We start from the raw sequence: 21,713 nt of genomic DNA on the forward strand, positions 1-21,713 counted from the left end.
AAGAAAAAAAACTAAAATAATAAGATATAACAATATTATAATTGTTATTATTATTATTGATGTTGTTATTATGCAGCAATTTTTTTTTAATCCTATTCATCCATCCATCCATTTTCTGAGCCGCTTCTCCTCACTAGGGTCGCGGGCGTGCTGGAGCCTATCCCAGCTGTCATCGGGCAGGAGGCGGGGTACACCCTGAACTGTTTGCCAGCCAATCGCAGGGCACATACAAACAAACAACCATTCGCACTCACAGTCACACCTACGGGCAATTTAGCGTCTCCAATTAATGCATGTTTTTGGGATGTGGGAGGAAACCGGAGTGCCCGGAGAAAACCCACCGAGGCACAGGGAGAACATGCAAACTCCACACAGGCGGGGCCGGGGATTGAACCCGGGTCCCCAAAACTGTGAGGCCGACGCTCTAAGCAGTCGCCCACCGTGCCGCCTATCCTACATATACATATTGTTATTACAATAATGATAAAATTATTAAATAAAAGTAAAAATATATAATTGTTATGACATTATTAGAGCATCTGCCTCACAGTTCTGAGGACCGGGGTTCCAATCCCGGCCTCGCCCGTGTGGAGTTTGCATGTTCTCCCCGTGCCTGCGTGGGTTTTCTCCGGGCACTCCGGTTTCCTCCCACATCCCAAAAACATGTATGCTAGGTTGATTGAAGACTCTAAATTGCCCGTAGGTGTGAATGCGAATGGTTGTTTATGTGTGCCCTGCGATTGGCTGGACGAGTTCAGGGTGTACCCCGCCTCTCGTCCAAAGTCAGCTGAGATTGGCTCCAGCACGCCCGCGACCCTAGTGACGAAAAGCAGTACAGATGGATGGCTGTTATGACATTATTATTATTATTATATAAGTTTTCTTCTTATTAGAAAAAAATTACATTAAAAGGGTTAGGGTTATTGAACAGAATTATGCTGAATATAATGTTATGATAATTATTATAATACACTTTTATATAGTTTACGTTATTATATTCCGTGTATTTATTTCTTTGACAATAATAATAATAATAATAATAATAACAGGCGGCATGATGGACAACTGGTTAGTACATCCGCCTCACAGTTCTGAGGGCCCGGGTTCAAATCCGGTCTCTTCTGTGTGGTGTTTGCATTTTCTCCCCGTGCCTGTGTGGATTTTCTCCGGGTACTCCGATTTCCTCCCACATCCCAAAAACATGCGTGGTAGGTTAATTGAAGACTCTAAATTACCCGTAGGTCTGAATGTGAGTGCAATTGGTTGTTTGTTTCTTGTGCCCTGCGATTGGCTGGCAACCAGTTCAGGGTGTACCCTGCCTCTCACCTGAAGATGGCAGGGATAGGCTCCAGTGCACCCGCGACTCTAGTGAGGATAAGCGGGACAGAAAATGGATGGATAATAATAATAATAATAATGTCAAATCAGATGATTGTTATTACTGTATTATTATTGTTATTGTAAAATAAATAAATACACTGAAAATAATAATGTAAACAAAATAAAAGTGTATAATAATCATTGTAAAATTACAATCAGCATTTTCAGTTTAATAATAATAATAATATTTATAAATGCAATTTTTTATTCTTCTTCTGCTGCTTCTTCGGCTTATTATCCATCCATCCATCCATTTTCTGAGCCACTTCTCCTCACTAGGGTCGCGGGCGTGCTGGAGCCTATCCCAGCTGTCATCGGGCAGGATGCGGGGTACACCCTGAACTGGTTGCCAGCCAATCGCAGGGCACATACAAACAAACAACCATTCGCACTCACATTCACACCTACGGGCAATTTAGAGTCTCCAATTAATGCATGTTTTTGGGATGTGGGAGGAAACCGGAGTGCCCGGAGAAAATCCACGCAGGCATGGGGAGAACATGCAAACTCCACACAGGCGGGCCGGGGAATGAACCCGAGTCCTCAGAACTGTGAGGCTGACGCTCTAACCAGTCGGCCTCTGTGCCGCCCTGCTTATTATTATTTGTCGTATTATTGTTATTATTATTGTACAGGTAGATGCTGAATAATAATAATAATAATAATTAAAAACCTTCCATCCATCCATCCATCCATTTTCTGAGCCGCTTCTCCTCACTAGGGTCGCGGGCGTGCTGGAGCCTATCCTAGCTATCATCGGGTAGGAGGCGGGGTACACCCTGAACTGGTTGCCAGCCAATCGCAGGGCACTAATTAAACCAAATTTTCTTCTTGTTTTTGTTCTTCTTATTATTGTTGTGATGATGATTATTATTATAATACAGAAATATGCTGCATAATAATAATCCCGATTTAAAAACCCAATTGTCTTCTTTTTAAAATTATTACTATTATTATTATCATCATACAGCAAATAAACACGCTAAATATTGTAGTGCAAACATAAAATGTATAATCATCGTAATAATAAAATGACTACATTATTATTATGTTTTGCATATTCATTTACTGTATAATATAACAATAATCATGCTGTAATTATTTGTTATTATTATTATTATAAATATAATAAAATGCTAAATATGATAAATATTACATATACATATTAAAAACATATAATATACAATTTAATAAAGATGATGATATGTGGTGTTGACAAAACGTGTCAGACTAGTTGAGATGCAGATTAATGTTTAGAGGCTTAAAGAATGAGGTCACGTGCACAGCATAGCCTCAGACACACACACACACACACATACAAATGCACACATACACTAGGTCAGCATAGAGTGAGAAAAAAAATTTCCTGGGTGGGTCGGTATAGGGGGGCTCCATGTCATGTTACCAGCCCAAAGAATACCAGGGCTCCACACCTCACACTTGTGTAATACTATGGTATTGTTATTTTTTGACTAACCAGGCTTTGATCTGCCACTCTGTTTACAAATAGTGCCATGAAAAAGTATTTGCACCCCTTCTCAAATTCATATTTTTTTGCATGGTTTCCCCCACTTTAATGTTTTAGATCATTAAACAACTAGAAACATCAGACCAAGGTAAGCAAATATAAAATATAGTTTTTGAATTGTGATTTTATCTATTAAGGGAAAAAACGTATTCAAATCAAATTATGTCAAATTATGAATTAACTGTGGCTAGTCAAATTTGTTTTAGAAAGCTGAGTACATTTTTACTGACTAGACCCAAGCCTGATTGCCTCCAAACATTCTCAATCAAGAAATCACTTAAATAGAACCTGTCTGACAAAAGATCTCAAAAAGTTGCAACAAAATGCTATGATCCAAAGAAATTCGAGAACAGACAAGAAATAACGTAAACGTAACGTCTATCAGTCTGGAATGGGTTACCAAAGCCATTTATAAAGCTTTAGCAATCCAGCGAACCACAGTGACAGAAATGATCCACAAATAGAGAAAACGTGGAACAGTGGTGAACCTTCCCAGGGGTAGCCGGCCTACAAAAATGACCCCAAGAACAAAGCGACGACTCATCCAAGATGTCACAAAAGAACCCAGGACAACATCTACAGAACTGTAGACCCCCCTTGCCACAGTTAAGGTCAGTGTTCATGACTCAAAAATAAGGAAGAGACTCAGCAAAAATGGCATCCATGGCAAAGTTCCAAGGCGAAAACCACTGCTGACCAGAAAGAACATAAAGGCTCGTCTTACTATTGCAAACAAAAAAAATCTCAATGATTCCCAAGAGAATATCCTATGGAGTGACAAGACAGAAGTTGAACTTTTGGTTAGGTGGGTGTCTTGTTACATCTGGCGTAAGTGAACGGTGGTGATATTTTGACAGTTTGGGGGTTGCATTTCTTCTTCAGGACCTGGACGATTTGCTGTGATTGATGGAACCATGAATTCTGTTCTTTACCAGAAAATCCCGAAGGAGAATGTTCGGGCATCAGGTTTTGACCTCAAGCCGAAGATTATTTGCTTTCTGCAGCAGGACAACGATCCAAAACACACCAGCAATTCAACTTCTTAATTTTAAAAAATTAAATGGTTTTGGAGTTGCCTCGGCAAAGGCGAGACTTATATCCCATTGAAATGGAGTGGTAAGACCTGAAAAAGACCGTTCATGCTCGAAAACCCTGCATTGTTGCTAAATTAAAACAATTCTGCTAGGAAGAGAAGGCCAAAATATCTCCACAGAGATGTGACGGACTCATTGCCAGTTTGAGAAAACACTTGATTTCAGTTGTTGCTGCTGAGTGTGGCCCAACCTGTTATTAGGGTTAGGGAGCAAATGCTTTTGCTTTGAATAGTTTTTTTCCCCCTTAATACATAAAATCACTATTTTTAAATAGCATTTTATGTTTACTTGGGTTGTCTTTATCAGATATTTACATTTGTTTGATGATCTTAAACATTAAAGTGGAGAAACTATGCAAAAAAAAATAAGAATTTGAGAAAGGGGCAACGCTTTTTCATGGCACTTTACAGGCCCAGCTGCTGCGATATTCATGATTAACTTGCATATCACATGAACAGCATGCAGCCGTTAATTTCAGCTTAAGTGATTATAATTAGTATAATAAAGTATAATATCACACATGACTTGCATACAGGCAGCGAATGTGACTGGTTGTTTGTCCTACATGTGCCCTGGCATTGACCGGCGACCAGTCAAGAGTGTGGTCTGCCGGAAGTTGATTTTTGTTTAGATTTTTTGAATTGGATTTTCTCTGACCTCATTTAACCGAATTTCAAATTTCAACTTTTCACACCCATGTCCAGTTTATGGAAATAAGTTGAACAAATCATGCAAACCAGCCTGCCGTCATGTTTATGGGGCATGAGGAAGCACAATAAAGTTCCTCTGTATTGATGTGCAGTCATGCTTGCTCATTCATTCAGCAAATTTTTAGGACAAGTGGGAGTAAAAAATATCTGCGGCGTGATTGGGTCAAATTCTTCTTTCTTTTTTTTTTGCAGGATACACTATGCTTTACTTCAATACTGCATATAGCAGGGGTCACCAACCTTTTTGAAACTGAGAGCGGCTTTTGGGTACTGATTAATGCAAAGGCTTACCAGTTTGACACACACTTTTGAAATAAAAAAATTGCTCAAATTATCTTTAATTATATGTTATTACTATATGTTATTATTAATAATTATTAATGATATTCATTTACGTGAAGGCACTGATCATGGTAATGACTTCAGACAATAATTAGGAACTACACAACACTTTATTTCTATAAATCTCTGCCAGCATTTGCATTTTCAAATGATCACTTTTACAACATTCCTAAAAACAATGTCCCATCACTGGTGTGCTATTTTTCAGAACTGGCTCGCGGCTACCCATGTGGTACTGCCTTTCACTGCTGTATGACATTTCTGCACACTCGTAGAACAACTAGGGCGCACTAGTAGAGCACGTTACTAGGAGGCAAAACTATGACCTAGTTGACAACTGCGTGCTAGTACTAGTAACATGATACAATTCTACCAGTTAACATCTAGTGCTTTACTAGTAGTACTAGTAGCAACATGTAGTTCTAGTTCTAGTGAACATAAATGTCATACAATGGTAGACAGTAGTGAAAACAGTACTGTAATGGAAAAAAGCGTTACAAGAGGGTCTACTAGAGTGCCCTAGTCGTACTTAAGGTGTGTTGAATTTTTTTAGTAGTGAGAACAAAGCGTACTAGTAAATGGGCAATTCAGTGCACTAGTAAGATATTTAATAAATGCTCAAAAGGTTTGCCGTATAAAATGCTTACCAACTTAACAGGTTGGCAAGTCTGCATTAATAAACCATTATTACACTTAAATATATTAGGTATCAACTAAACACAATACCCCCTCTAGAATACATCAGTAGAAGCTCAACAGTCCATTAATGAACCACAATATTGATTTTGTTTGTGTTGTTGATGTTTAATTAGATCAGTGGTTCTCAAAGTGTGGTACTGCAAATTGTACACGTGCTCCCTCTTGTGGTACCCAAAAGAATCACTGCCTAAGTATAGTTCAGTTGTATTTAACTTTAAGTTAATACATTTGCATTAAATCTTTCTGCGCTATTTGCTTTGAAAAAAAATGTAGGTACTAACCTTTACTGTATTTGCAATACATTTTAACCAAATTATTAAACTCTTATTTTACTGTATTTAAGTGCAGTCTTAATGTTCAAACAGTGTGTAATGTTACAGTGGCTTCAAATAATATTAAACAGACCTTGTAGGAATAAAACCTGTCACTTTTTTTTAAATGAACACAGGCCTACTACACTACTGTACTTGAATGTAGGTCATTATGGTGGTACTTGTAGATGTGTAAAAATTCTTAAGAATCCCTGATGTCGATTTTGATGTGGTGAATGTCTGTGACAGGCGGAAGCGCGTTTGGCAGCGAGGCGGGCAGCGAGGGCGGAGGCCAGAGATATTCGGATGAAAGAGCTGGAGAGGCAACACAAAGAGGTGAGGTGTCACTCTGCTCTGACTTTCTGCTCCCAAACTCGCTACAATCCTTGCTGTCACTCACCATCCAGTCTGATCGGCCTAAGAGACCCAAACGCAAAAGTCAAATGATTTATAATCGTCGCAGACAAAGTTGCCAAAATTGTCGAGCATGTACAGTATGTCCGTTGCAAAATATTTTGTTTGTGTCATGCATCTAAATTAATCTAAAGAGGGTTACATACTGCTAATACCAATGATCGGATCAAATTTGAGCCTTTTCCTCTCTTCCAATCAAAGGCCCGATTATCGGATGTCTCTTAAAGCCTAGTTTCTAAATGAACGAAAATAGCACTGTATTGTAAAACATACATGTAGAAATGGAATAAAAGATCATGGAAAGAAACTGATTTATAAAGTGTAATCATCACACACACGTGTCTTCAAGGGGTGCGGCTAAGTGAGTGACGTCAGGTCGTAGGGTTGGCTGTTTATCATCTAGCTAATTCAGTGTGAGTTAAGTGGCGTGGTCCTTGCAAGTGGTTTCATTTTCCTGTACAAAAAAATGGCTGACAGTGTATTGACTATTGTGGTTCTCTTTATTTTCCACTTCACGTAAGCAGCGGCATATTGGACGTACTCGTAACTTAAACTTTGGCTTGCAACATAAAGCAATAAAAAAACTGACCAAGCAATTAAAAACTAAGATGGGGAACTAGGTCTAGGTACCACTGTACTACTCTTTCTTCTTCTTCTTCTTCTTCTTCTTCTTCTTCTTTGTAATTTACAGAAGTCTAGACGCCCTGTGGCACAATGCTGCCTCTCACAGGCCATGCTTGGTACTACGACATACATCTACTTTGGGGGAGGAGCTTGTGACTGTGATTGAGAGGTGTCTTTGTGTGGTGTATTGCAGAATGCAGAGCAGAATGATGAAACTGAGGTCTATAAGTGGCAAACGTTTGCGCACATACCGCACATTTCCTTCATTCTATACCGTTTTTTTTCATTGGATGTTCAGGATTTTGGCACATCCCAAAACACTGCTCTGCTCCCTACAGTGTGTGTAATAACAGTTTAAATCACACAAACTCAAAGTTATCCATCCATCCATCCATTTTCTGAGCCGCTTCTCCTCACTAGGGTCGCAGGCGCACTGGAGCCTATCCCAGCTATCATCGGGCAGGAGGCGGGGTACACCCTGAACTGGTTCCCAGCCAATCGCAGGGCACATACAAACAAACAACCATTCGCACGCACAGTCACACCTACGGGCAATTTAGCGTCTCCAATTAATGCATGTTTTTGGGATGTGGGAGGAAACCGGAGTGCCCGGAGAAAACCCACGCAGGCACGGGGAGAACATGCAAACTCCACACAGGTGGGGCTGGGGATTGAACCCGGGTCCTCAGAACTGTGAGGCTGACGCTCTAACCATTCGTCCACCGTGCCACTCAACGTTATTTGCTCATAAATATTCTATAGTGATGCACCAAAAAAGGCCCAAAAGTGCATTTTCCGTTTTCGTCCAAAATACTTTTGTTGCCAAAACAAGATGGCCGAAACAGGATGTTGATGACGCAAGCAAAAACCGTGGCCAGTGTGCGCTTCTCTGGCTAATGCTTAGAGGGGCCACCAACGACGAGGTGGTGCATTCCGTGGGCGTCTCACTTGCTTTTTAGCGGCTATGACGGTCCGTCAAAGTATGTCTTAATTAGGACTGGGCGATAATAATTTGAGATATGTATCTCAAAATAACTTGAAAATATAAACATATCAGACACATCAATAGACTACGATAGATTGCTTTCCTCTATGTTTTGAAAGACAATAAGAATAGCCAATAATGCGAGTTTCTCCACACTGAACCAATCATGTGGTGTCAATAGAACCATGCCAAGTTAGGTTGATGCACAAAGCACTTTAGCAGCGAGACGCAACAGGCGCTAATATTTTTAGCCTCCTCTTGCAGCTGTGGGAAACTACTCTGTTTCTTCTTTCTATAATGTATTATTCTGTTCGCATGTACATTGTCTGCATGAAGTCAATTTATTTTTTAAAAGGGAGTGTGGGAGCTTGGTCAATATGTATTTATATTGCGCATTTCATACACACGGTAACTCAATGTGCTTTACAAGATTAAAAGCATTTGAAAACTAAGAGAGAAAGAAAAAGAAAGTCTTAAAGCACGCCCAAACTTTGTACGAAAAAAAAGGTTGCCACTCATCAACACTAATCAACTAACTTCCATTGAGTGACAGTAAGCAAACATGTGACACACCCTGTGGTCAGAGGTGAGACAGTTGGAGAGGTAACAATGTGACTGTTCTTCAATCATCAGTCATTAGAAACATTCATCCCGCGGTGAGTCACTTCTCTGTTGTTCTCCAACCTTAATTCTTTGTCTTTCTGCTCTGTATTTGAACTTTTTTCATAACAGCATGTAATTACTTTTAGATTCTAACTTGCGTGTGCATGCAGCAGGTACTCACCAAACAAACAATTTAGTTTAAAAACTTGTAGCGCCAACTGTGTGGCTATAAAGCACCACCCACCTTCTACTTAAAGATGATCAAAATGGAGAAGAGAGTGTTTCTAATTTGTGCTCCTTTCCTCTACAGAAGTATTACGGTCTGGATTATAAATGGGGTCACATTGAACAGTGGATGGTACGACTACGCTTGAGCCGCTGGCACATGAAAACCTTCTACCTCCTAATCGCTTCTAAAACAAATAAAAGCATTGCATCAATTGTATTGATCTGGCAGAGGCTGTAACATCATGTTATCTAAAATAAAGTGATGTCCAGTAATGTAAGAAAGTAGTAAGTAGTATGTTTCAGCTGGATCTCACAGGTCACCAAAGTAAAGCTCTAGTTTAAGTAACCCGGGTGGAGTCAGAAGGTTTTTACCAGTCATTCACACCACATGTCAGCCTCTTGTTATTGCTGTGTGTGTGCTCATATGGCAGTCAGAGACAATGACATCCCTACTGCCACATTCTAGTTTTTCATTTCAACTTTTGCTACATAGCTGTCGTACACTAGTTCATGAGGTTTTATTTTGAATGCTTCTTTTATAACCTGCATGTCAGGCATCGTATCAAGCATGCACACCTAATCATCTTTCTGTGGGAGCAGATGTGACTCTTTGCTTCGTCGTAACGGTCTCCTCTCTTTCTATCCCTCTTTGCGGCCTTTCAAGGAGGACGGCGAGCGCTATTCTCGCCACTCGCGGAGAATCGCTTCGGTCTGTATCGTCTCTGATTTTTCCTTCAGTCTTATATGTTTCCTGTATGAGACATTTTAGCTTATGAAAAGAGTTGCGGTTACCTCCGGCAATGTGTCGCTGCCTCATCATTGCAAATGGTTTTCAAAGTATGTCAGTAAGTCAACGTGTGTTCATGTTTATGTTTTCAGCTGTCAGATGATGAAGAGCGGATGTCTGTGGGGAGTCGAGGCAGTCTAAAGGTGACTTAACTTCACTAGTTTAATTTTGGATTGTACAGCCCTTCTATTTCTTCTTCTGGTTTCCTTCTAAAACACTTCTGTCTTGCATTTATCCTTCCGTCCTTTTACTTCTTCCTTATACCTGTATTCATCCTTGTGTCCTCCTAAATATCTTTTCCTTACATCCTTCTATCCCTGCACCTGTTCTTCCTTTCTTCCTTCCTTCCCAGCCTTCAGACTACAGCTCATTTCTCGGTTCTGGCTCTCGGGCATCCTCCAGAGCTAGTTCAGCTCGGGCAAGCCCTGTGGTAAGTTTGTCAGAGCTGACTGGTAGCTAAGTGATGGAAACGGGCTGCAGTTTAATTTGAGAGTGATGAAATTGTTTGATAGTATACATGACATCTCCATGGTCTGAATGTGTGTGTGCTTAGGTGGAGGACAGACTTGACAGAGATTTTCTGGATAGAGTAAGTCAATCTCCTTTTCTGTGTTTGGCTCATTTGACCAAGATCAAAAGATAAGACAAGTTTTCTTCCCCTTTTGGAATATGCTTTATTTCTCCTGAAACCAGACTTGAGCTTTTATACAGGATTAACTGGTATCAACTTGCACGGAAATAATATAAATACATATTATTTTCTTTACGATAATGTGAAAATAGATGCCCCTTTAAACACAATCTTTAATTTATTCTTAGAAAATATTTTAAATATTTGATCATTTCTCATCAACCAATGAACACAAATGTTTTCTTTTGGATACATATGTAAGAACAACTAGGGATCCACCAATGCCGATACCTATCGATATTACTTGTATATATTTGTACAGTACTCATGCTCCTAAAAATGTACCGGTACTACACACCGATACCACTTTACCAGCCTAACAACATACAGTATACCTTTCGGGTAGGAGCAACGGCAGTCATGTGGTGATACTTTAAGATAAACACGGGTGACAAGACTTTTAGCCGACTGCAAATTATGCTCTTCTCGGGTAGCAATGGAGGCGCAAGCACCGAGAATCGAGCCCTGTCGAACCGCAACACTCCGTCTCAGCTCAAGAAAAGTAAGCGATGTCTTTAAGGTATCACATAAGTTGTAACATGGTACTAGTGGTATTCTCAAGAAGCAGTCCATTATTTCTTTGTACTCATGTTATTAGCTACCACACAGGTAACATGGCATCCATTCATACTTGTTTATACTCACCAGACATTACACACATTATTCTTTGTCACTTATTTCTTATTCATCTCTTACTGGATCTACTGTATGTACATCTTTTATATGGTGTGTATATACGAATGTTCAGACTGAGACACCACAAAAATGTGAAATGTGTGAAAAGACTGTTGGAAAAAAATGTACTTACTTATCATACTTATCGTACTTGTCATTACTTACTGTCAGTAATGACATTTTGTTACTGTAAAGAGTGTTATGTCTGAATGAAACTTATGCCACGTTCGTGTTTTATGGTTCTGAACAATATTTGGTTAAAAGGAAAATTACTTTCATCACAGTTGCAAGCCCTAATGTAGAAAAGTTTGTGTTTTATGGTTTTGAACAATATTTGGTTAAAATGAAACACTTTCATCACAGTTGCAAGGCATAATGTATCAGTCCTCGGTATCAGAGAGTACATAAATGTAAGCACTTGTTCTTGGTCTGAAAAAAGAGGTATCGGTGCATCTCGAGTACTGTCATTGGGCGTAACATGAAAACAAAGGTGCTGCTTCCTTGACACATTAACCTTTGTCCCTCATAAATGTAGACAAATTGCATCCTACATTGCTGTACGTACTTTTTGCAAGGAAAAACAAGCCTATACAACATCAAGGTTTAGGCATGCCCCGTTACATGTTACAATCCCACCCCTACACTGAAAAGGCACTCTGATAAAAAAAAAAAAAAAAGCTATTTCTTGGCTGTATTACTCAGCCGTGGGAAGTTTATTTCGTGCCGCTTCTGCCACTAAAGTAGATGTCCTCCTTCTCAGGGCTCCAGGACAGCAATGAACCTTTCTGCAGCCACTCTATCGCCGCTGGGTGGAGCTTCATCTCGCAGAGGAAGCTGTGACACATCAATCTCCGTAGAGATGGAGGCATCAATCAGGGAGATGAAGGTACCACTGTTTGTCACCCTTAAGTTGAAAAGTCAATGTTATTTTGATTACTGTACCTAGTAAGTCAGCGATGGACTGATATTGAATTTGTCAAATGGAACTTTTCACTTTCGACGATTATTAAGCAAAAGCCTTCAGTTCTGTTGGGTTGAGAGTCCAAAATGTATAAAACTAAAGAAGTCATTAACAGGCCATTCACCTGACTGGAAGCAGATAGCTAGCTAGACTCTTTCAAATGTTCATTCCTCTGTGTCCAATCAACAACAACAACAACTGCTGCTTAAGATGTAACCAGTGTATGTTTGGCTCTTGATTGATTACAACATTGTCTCAGGACTCCGTGGCAGAGGCAGAGGAAAAGTATCGCCGGGCGATGGTTTCAAATGCTCAGCTGCACAACGACAAGTCAACTTTGATGTATCAGGTGGAAACTCTGCGGGAGGAACTGAGTGACATGGAGGAGCTGCTTTGGGAGGCGCGACGCCAATCCGATGAGCGCACAAAGGTAAGTAGATCGATAGGATGTCAGATGACATTGCTTAAATGTGCTTATAACATGAATGGAAAAAGTACTCACACTCTGTACTTAAAGGGAGAGTTTGTAGTTTTAAAATTGCTAGCAAGAGTTGAATCTGGCAGCGCCAGCAATACTACGCTAGCATTAGCGATGTAAACAAGCTGATGTTAGCGACAGCTGCTACATTGGTAGTATGACTTATTTGTAATTGAGTGTAACTATAATTGAAAATTTTATTGGTTTGAAGTTTTATTTTTTGAGATGTACAATCAATTAAAAATCAAAAAGAGCTGACAAACGTACCCGTCGAGCAGAAATGTCGCAAATTCTGCATCGCTTCTGAATACTCTCAGCTGTCTGAGGTCCCTCAACTAATACTATATGTTCACCCTTGTTTTGTCACGGGATTTGTCCAGTTCCTTCTTTTCTTCTTTTTATGCTTCTGTTTGCTAGTCGTATGCCTTGTTGTTGGAAAATGAGGGATGGACATTTATTTATTTTATTTTTTTATTTTTCCGGGGTGAATATTCCACAATAGTTTTCAGCAAAGCTCCTGAAGCCCAAGATAACAGATCAGCGCAAGGCTGGGGGGGGATGTGCCTGTGAGTGCACAGCAAATGATTGACCTCTTAATTCACACCTTCAGTCTCTGATTGGTTTTCCTTGGGAGCAGTTTTTTGTTGTTGTTGTTTTTGTTTTTTAAATCCAATTAGAGGCACAAGATGGGGCCAGAGAGGACTGATATTTTCACAGATCATATTTCTCATGTACTACTGTCACTTCATAATTAGTAGTAGTCATAGTTTTAACAAATATGACAAAAAAAACAAAGATTTTTTTTCCCGGGGGGGGGAAGTATTGTAAACTCATTCTTAAAACTAAAAGTCATTTGAAAAAGAAATATTCAAGTACAGCTCCATGAGAAATCTTAAGCACAGTAACCAAGTATTTTTACTTCATTACTTCCCACCACTGGTTTCTAATGTATCCCCTGTGTGTTTGCAGGCATATGAGCGTGAGCGGGACTGTCACTTTGTCCTTCAGTTCCAGTTTAAAGAGATGAAAGAGACTATGAGACGAAGTGAAGAACTGCTGATGGTCAGTTCAAACATTCCCACTACAGACAAAATATGCAAACCAGAGTGCTCACATTCTTCTTCTGTGTCACCTCAGCAAGATTCGGTCATGTAGTGGCACAGGGTGAACATCTTTTTGGGGCACTTTTTAACGAGCTTTTAACAACAAACACATTGCTTTTCTATTTTCCTTTCTGTCTCTATTCCTTCCTTCCACACCCCATAGGAAGCGTCACAGTTACGAGAACAAACACATGCTTACTCTCTGGAGGTGTCTGACTTGCAGGAGGCTCTGCAGTGGAAGGAGAAGAAGATTGCGGTATGACATGATGAAATGTCCAAACATTACAAAAATTAAAATATTGGCAAAAGCAAACCAAGACAGCAACAAAAAAAAACAATAAGCAGTTTTGAATTCCACTAAATGTCACACTAATATTACTGCTAATCCATTAACCTCACTTAACCCGCTTTCTCTCCTCTCTCCCGCCTTACCGCTTTGCTCCCATACACCAACTCGTCGTCCTTGGTCCGTCTCAGGCTTTAGAGCGTCAGAGGGAAATCTCTGACGTCATTCAAATCGAGCGCGACCAGCTGAGAGTTGAGGTGCTCACCCTCCGAGATGTTCTCAAGGTACAGAAGAAGAAGTCACATGATGGTGTCCCCTTGTCACATGACATGACAGCTCATCAATCATGCATCTTGTCTCATAACAATTTGGCCATGTTCGGCTGTCTTTTTAAGGAAGGTCAGCCAAGCAGATAAATAGTGCAAATCACTGATCCCTTACTGATTATTGATCATCTCCCAAGCAGAAATACGGAGAGGTCATTTCCCCTGAGGTCGCAACCAATGGGGGGCCTAGATTGGACGAGGCTGAGGAAGAGGTCAGCAACAGCTTTGCATCCCAGTTGGCAAAGGAAGCTCCCGGGAGCAGAGAGAGCATGCTGGGTAAGACTCTGTTGCCATACAACACACAATATCATTCATCTTTTATTATTCAATGACAGTTAAACAGGGGTGTCCAAACTATGGACCGAGGGACATTTGCAGCCGATTGTCCATTTTTAGCAACCCGCAGCATGCACTAAAAATAACATTTGTCACGGTCTGCAATGCTTTTTAAAGTTTAAAGTGAAAACAAATGTCTTGTAAATTCAACACACCACAGAGAAAGAGTAAACAAAAAAAATTCCCAACTACATAAAATGAGGCTTCAAACTCGTGAAAAATGAAGCCATTCTCTCCACTCACAGCGGCTGTAGGTGTGTACGCTGAAAGTGCTGAAATAATGCTTCTCTCAACTGTTAACTGTCAAACAAATACCACTACTACGACCTGAAAAATGGATTCTACTTCCTTGAGCATCTTCCTTGAGCCTACACATAACTATGTGTTTGAGCTGCAAAAATATATCGCTTAAGGCCTCCGGTGGCTGGAATATATCTCACTGGGTAGTTGCAGGACTTTTGCATGCCACGACAACAAGGCGCTCTAATGTGGCCATGCCAGCGGACAATCGTAAAGGAATATGCATTTTTGGGGTTTAGGCATAGCTAGATAGCTAACCACACGGAAAACCGCTGATGCGAAAGAAGGTGCTCAAGTTTTGATTTAGCGGAGGTGGTGGTAGGGGACGGGGGGGGGGGGGGGGGGGGGGGGGGCTAAGTGCATCACTGGGCACAGTTTTAGCCATGCCCCAAAAAAATAGGGAAAATGGAAATGGTGAAAAAGAGTTTACTGCTATATTTTCACATAGTTCTCAGCACTTAGCTTCAAACATGTATAATGATAATGTATTTACAGTGCAGGAACAGATCTAGTCTACTGGGATACAAGGTTATGGGCCACCCCATAATCCTGACAAATCCTAGACTATTTGTCTTATCGCCTGTTTAATGGGTTGGTTTGAAGTTGCTTTTCGATCTTTCTGTATGTGGGTCTCGGAGGAAAACGTTTGGATACCCCTGCACGAAAGCATGCTTGATTCTTGTTGATTTAAATATTTCCCAGTTTATTCCAATCAACCTGATGGATGCTCATGTTCATTGAGAACCACATTTGCTATTTACCTGAGTGTCTTGGTTAATTACTCCGTCATTGGCTATTTGTCTGTGCTTGGTGCTCCAATGTATCCTTCGTGGTCTTTCAGGCAGCACTGGAGACATGACATCTCGCCTTTGTCACATAAATAAACCCTCCCAGTCGCTCAGTTTCATCTCGATTGGCAAGCACGTACAAGCTTCAAATGTGAGCCGGGAGGCCCGTGCAAGAAAACAAATGACTTACAAAGGAAGAAGAAAAGATCAGATGAGGACATTTCCCACCAGACTGAAGGGAAAGTGTGTGTCCAAGAACAAGGCAATCACAAAACAAGCATTGAAGCAGCGTGGAAACTCTGCACTTGAATTGACTTTTGTACCCAAATTCAAGTCATTTGTAGAGTCACCAGATGAAGCTCAGTTGTCCAAACATCAGCGCGAAAGCCATACAAAACTCCAAAAATCCACCTCGCATATTTGTAGGACTTCCACTGAAAAAGTCCACAAACCAGGTAAGCCTTTACCTGTCTGGGACATGATCTTGGAACAAAAGAACCTCAGGTCTGGAAACTCAGCAGACCAGCAGAAGACATATCACATCACCTTATCTTTGTCACCTCAACACAAAACTTTGCAGTATGACTCTAACCGCTCGACAGGCCAGACAATGAATGAGAAGCTCGCTCAAGGTTTCTTTGCACCCACTGGGGTGAGAGACTCTGTGGACCCACATTGTTCAGCAAGTCTCATACGTGAAGATTTCAAGGACTGTCCTGCAAAATATGAGGGAACAGGAAATACGTCAGAGAAATGTGAGACATCTAATGAAGAGGCAGATCAACCAAATATGACCGACTTCCTCACAAAGTGGCCAGCAGATTCGGCGACCTCTGATGCTGTCGGTCAAAGTTGCAAGTTCCGAAGGTTTGTTGAGGAAATCAAGGTCATGGCGGCTCCTGAATGGGTACTGCAAGAACTCCCAGAAGGAAAACTCTTTGAAGAGCAGCACTGCAGCCAGATCCTGGAGACAAATATGCAAGCGATCCAGGAGGCATCAGTGGCAGACATGGACAGTTGCGAGGAGGCCCATGAGGAGATGGCGCAGTAATCAGCTGCTATATAGCAGGAGTCAGCCGAGAGTAAAAGAAGAACAGAGTCTAAACATCAAGAAATGCAAAAATATTTCCAAGCTCTCCTAGTGGAAGGAAACAATAAATTTTTCGTCAAATGTGGAGTTGCTGGGCAGCACGGTGTACAAGTGGTTAGCCTGTCTGCCTCAATTCTGAGGTTGGGGTTTGAATCTTTTAGAAGAAGAAGAATCACCTTTTATTGTCATGAACATGCATGCATGCACACGAAATTTATTCTCTGAATTTTACCCATCACAGTGAACACATACACATTCACGTTAGTGGAACACACTGGAGCACGGGGCCGCTGAAGCGCACAGGGAGCATTTCAGGGTATCAGTGTCTTGCTCAAGGACACCACAGCCGTGAGTCCGGGGGATGGTCCAGTTGGGGTCTTGAACCTAGGTCCCCCACAGTGGCAGACAATGATCTTAACCATTTGGCCACAGCTGTCAGCACTCATGTGCAGAGTTTGCATATTCTTTCCTTGTTTGTGTGGGTTTTCTGTAGGTGCTACGGCTTCCTCCCATGTTCCAAAAACAGCTTGGTATGATGATTGAAGACTATAAATCAGGGGTGTCCAAACTGCAGCCTGCTGTCAGTTTTTTTTAGCCTGTGAAATACAGTAGTGTCTTGAGGTGTGAGTGACTCGACTTACGAGCCATAATTTGGCCGATTTTCTTAATTTCATGTGAGATACGAGCGCTGTACGGCGGCAGTGAATTCAACTGAACTCACTTTAAAACAAGCAGCAGTTTGGCATATAGAATTAGCGAACAACTCTCCAAAAAATAATATATTGCCTCCCCCAGTTGAAGTGTACCGTCAAAGTAAACATAAAACAATGACAATTACGCATTGTGTATTTAAAACAACAACATAACTTTGCTTTAAAGGCTGCTATCTTAATACTAAAACATAATGGACAATTAAGTTGTGTGTAAAAATGTGAAATGTCACAGGGATAAACTATTGAACACATGAAGATAGGGAGGTGCAAAAAGCCATGGAAAGCCAAGACAACAACTAAAATCTCTCAATAATCAAACAGTAATCCAGCCCCTTGTCAGTGCAAATGAATATCAGCTGTTTCAGTCCTAATTGATGGACTACATAAGGGTCTAATTGCCAAGGTGTGAGTCAAGACACATCTCATGATGGGTAAGAGCAGAGAGCTGTCTCAAGACCATCGCAAACTAATTGTTGCAAAACATAACGATGGCATTGGTTACAGGCGCATATCTAAGCTTCTGAACGTTCTAGTGAGCACGGTCATAATATGTACAGTTAAGTGGAAAGCCAATCATACCACCATAAATTTGCCTCGATCATGTGCTCCTTGAACCATTTCTGACAGAGAAGTGCAAAGACTAATCAGAAGAGTTCTCCAAGAGCCAATGACCACATGTGGAGAGCTTCAAAAAGACCTGGAATTAGCAGGTACTGTTGCCACAAGAAAAGTAATAATAAAAGTAGTTATGTACTCCGCCGCCATGGCCTATATGCTCGCTTACCACGCAAGACCCATTTCTGAAAATAAAGCATGTCAAAGGTCATTTAAAGTTTACTGAACAACATTTGGGCGAGCCAGTTGAATTCTGGGAGTATATAGTCTGGTCGAATGAGAGCAAAATTGAACTCTTCGGATGCCATAATGCACACCACGTTTGGAGGAGAAATGGCACTGCACATCACCTTAAAAACACCATACCAACAGTGAAGTTCGGAGGTGTGGGGCTGCTTTCAGCAAATGGTACTGGTAAACTTCACATTATTGAAGGAAGGATGAATGGGCAAATGTACCGAAACATTCTTGACAAAAATATCCTGGCATCTACGAGGATGATGAAAATGAAACGATATTTGAGCAGGATAATGATCCAAAACATACTGCCAAGGAAACTCTCAATTGGTTTCAAGAAAAAAAACAAAGCTGCTCGAATGCCTCAGCCAATCACTTGACTTGAATCCAATTGAAAATCGATGGGAAGAACTGAAACTCAAGGTCCATAAAAGCCCACAGAAGCTTCAAGATTTGAAGACTGCTTGTGTGGAGGAGTGGGCCAAAATCACACCAGAGCAATCCGTGCAACTAGTTTCCCCATACAGGAGGCGTCTTGAAGCTGTCATTGCAAACAAAGGCTTTTGTACAAAGTATTAAAGAAACACCATTTGGCGTATTCAATACATTTTCCCTGTGTCATTTCACATTATTACACATAACTTAATTTCTGAACGTATTTGTTGTATTTTCTTTGAATGTATTGATTACTTGGGTTGTTCCCAACATCTGGTGACATTTTCATGTCAATAGCACCTTGGGAAATATATTTAATGAGAAAAATGGTGACGTGTTAAATGCTTATTTCAGCCGTTGTATTTTGCGGAGTTACAGTATAACCCTTTAAGCAACGGAACGTACAGCAACACATGTAAACAGATAATATAACAGCATTCACAGTCATTTATCCTCTATGAAGGATGATTAATAATAGAGCATTTCTGAGGGCTTATCTGAAGTCCTAGCTCCTTAGTCCTTAAAACATTGAAAGCGAGCCAGTTGTTGTCATGCTGCCATATTAAGGATAGTCTCAGTTGTCTTAAATGCGCATCAAGGAGCTAGCTTCCACGGGCTAGCTTAAATCGAGGGACATCTGATGTATCCCCTGCGGAAGTCTCATAGCTCCTTGACGGTGACGTATGAAAATGGCCGTGCACCAGCTGTAAATGGAACAGAACTTCAAATTAAATAGTTAATCCTCTCTTTTCATCATTCCTTGATTATTTTAGTTTGAATATACATATTTTGCTGTGTCTCTTCTTTTTGGGGCCGTATTTGATACCGAAATGACCTCATTACACTGGCTCGTGGTGACTACGCCTAATACCAACCACCTATCGCTGAGGTTTGTACAGTAATTAGGTTGTCATTTTGTCAACTGCATTTGGGCACATAAAGAAAATAAAAACATTCTGTTGGCTCTACACTATTTTTGCATTCAAAGTACTACACAAGCAACAGATATATTACACATATACACGTATTTATTTATTATTCAGTCTGAATATGCGCTGGCTGTGGGCAGGTGGTAGGGAGGGGTCCACGTGAGTTTCATTTCAGAATAAAAAAGGGTTTGCTTCTGCTCTGTTTCGAGGTCCAATTTGTGAACATATCAAATTAATGATCCTCAAGTAACTGCTTTAAAAATGGTCATCTTACTGCAGTTTGTTCTGGTTTTGGTTCGTAATGTGGAGATTGTTCAGTGGAGGGGCGGATCTATTCTAGTGGAATAGAGGGCGGCGGACCTCCCCAAATTCCTGAAAAATCCTTAACTATTTACCTCATAACGTTGACCAAAAGGCTGTGATGTAGCGGTTTATACATATATCTATTATACGATATAAACAATATATAATTGCTTGATGGATTGGTTGTAGCGTGTTTAATCAATTTATCGTAGAATGTCAAAGTGGCCATTGCACACGTTGATTTTTCTGTATGTGGCCATCGGAGGAAAAGATTTGGTCATCCCTGCTCTAAATTTTTCACAGGTGTGAATGTGATCTTGCGAGTTTTGTCTATATGCACAGTGAAATTGGCTGGCAACCAATCCAGGGTGTAACGCTCACCCAAAGTCAGCTGGGATAGGCTCCAGCTTATAAGCGGTGTAAACTTTATTTGCTGTATAGGCTGAGATAACTGTCATACTTCAAGAAATACTTGCAGGTTACAAATTAATGAGCTAAGGTGGATGTAATAACCTGGCAGTGATGTTTGTATTTTATTTATGGAAATATTTTTTATGAAAGAAAATAAATCATTTCTGTAGAGTTGAGGTCTAAGTATGTTTTTCGTGCTTGCTGCTTTATGTCATGGTTTTCTCGACAGTGATGTCACAGCCTTTTGGAGAGGTAAGAAATTGTAAAAGTCTACCAATTGGAGTGTATCTAGCAATTGCCAATTTATATTTTCTGAATCAAACCACCAATCATTTGACATAAAATCATCAAGATATTAATTACAATGTCTGTAATAATTTCAAGTTTCAAGTTGTTATTAAAATACTTACAACTGTAATTCAGATTCAAGTGTAATTAATGGTGTAATTAATTAACAAACAAGCAAATAAGCAGACTGTTAGTGACCATGTTACTCTTATTCCAGAGCTGCATCTGAAGAAGCTATTTGAAGAAAGAGAAAGTTTCCAGGATCAGGTGAGATTCTATCACCATGAAATCAACATTTAACCATCAATGCACACCTATGCATCTCAACATTTCACACAAGAGGGAGACAAACAAGCATTCTGCAGGAGTTCCATTTGTTTTGTCAATGTGCGACTGCTGTAGGTGAGAATGCTCAAGACTCAATTGCTTCTGAGACAAAGAAATGGATCTGATGGGAGCCAGAATCCTGAGGAAGACCGTCTGCAAAATGGCGCGGACTCACATGTGATGGAACTCCAGAGTGAGCCCTCCTCTTTTCTCGCTCTTCTTCATAGAAGCGTTCATGTTCTTCTTCTTGAATGACCCTGCCATCGCACATTTTTCTTAGGAGATGCGAGCAGACAAATCAGCGACTTGAAGTTCAAACTGGTGAAATCGGAACAGCAAGTTGCCACTCTTGAACAGAATGTACGTTGTTTGCCTTTTTATTGTTGTTCCTTTTGTCCAATACACATCAACATTCTAAGCAACATTTTGAACCCTTACATACTGTTCATTTTCCATGCACATACAGTATGTTGCGAGCCAAGAATATCTGCATTATGATTGTCTATATCAGCGATTCTCAACCGGTGGGTCGGGACCGAAAAAGCGGGTTTCAGAGACATTTTGGGAGGGTCGTAGACAAGTGGTGAAAAATTACAAGGGGTTCTCTGTTTACAATGATACCAACATACGTCGGTTTGATGTTACAGATGGTATAAGAGTATGTTTCAATGTGGTACAAGAAGGTCAGTCAGTGCCATATTAACTGTTTTTCACTG

The 21,713-nt window shown here is 40.5% G+C and overlaps 1 protein-coding gene across 10 annotated transcripts in view; it reads left to right on the forward strand.

Moving 5' to 3' along the window:
- The window catches only part of lrrfip1b (leucine rich repeat (in FLII) interacting protein 1b), a 33,129-nt gene that overhangs the window by 530 nt on the left and 10,886 nt on the right, over positions 1–21,713 (forward strand). For 3 of the 10 annotated variants that reach the window (XR_009790346.1, XM_061786551.1, XM_061786538.1), the window contains exons 2-16: positions 6,314–6,400; positions 9,001–9,048; positions 9,583–9,627; positions 9,798–9,848; positions 10,058–10,135; positions 10,259–10,294; positions 11,832–11,957; positions 12,292–12,462; positions 13,480–13,572; positions 13,777–13,869; positions 14,091–14,183; positions 14,366–14,501; positions 20,888–20,937; positions 21,073–21,190; positions 21,278–21,357. Coding sequence is in view for 2 of the 10 variants with exons in the window: in XM_061786551.1 (XP_061642535.1) it covers positions 6,314–6,400; positions 9,001–9,048; positions 9,583–9,627; positions 9,798–9,848; positions 10,058–10,135; positions 10,259–10,294; positions 11,832–11,957; positions 12,292–12,462; positions 13,480–13,572; positions 13,777–13,869; positions 14,091–14,183; positions 14,366–14,501; positions 20,888–20,937; positions 21,073–21,190; positions 21,278–21,357 (1,305 nt within the window). In the remaining 8 variants the exon portion in view is untranslated. Of the gene's footprint in view, positions 1–6,313; positions 6,401–9,000; positions 9,049–9,582; positions 9,628–9,797; positions 9,849–10,057; positions 10,136–10,258; positions 10,295–11,831; positions 11,958–12,291; positions 12,463–13,479; positions 13,573–13,776; positions 13,870–14,090; positions 14,184–14,365; positions 14,502–15,702; positions 19,629–20,887; positions 20,944–21,072; positions 21,191–21,277; positions 21,358–21,713 lie in introns of those variants that run through there. The other 7 variants (XR_009790331.1, XR_009790339.1, XR_009790336.1 and 4 more) reach the window with 7 other exon arrangements.

This window comes from Phyllopteryx taeniolatus, chromosome 1 (assembly GCF_024500385.1).
Source record: "Phyllopteryx taeniolatus isolate TA_2022b chromosome 1, UOR_Ptae_1.2, whole genome shotgun sequence".
NCBI lineage: Eukaryota > Metazoa > Chordata > Actinopteri > Syngnathiformes > Syngnathidae > Phyllopteryx > Phyllopteryx taeniolatus.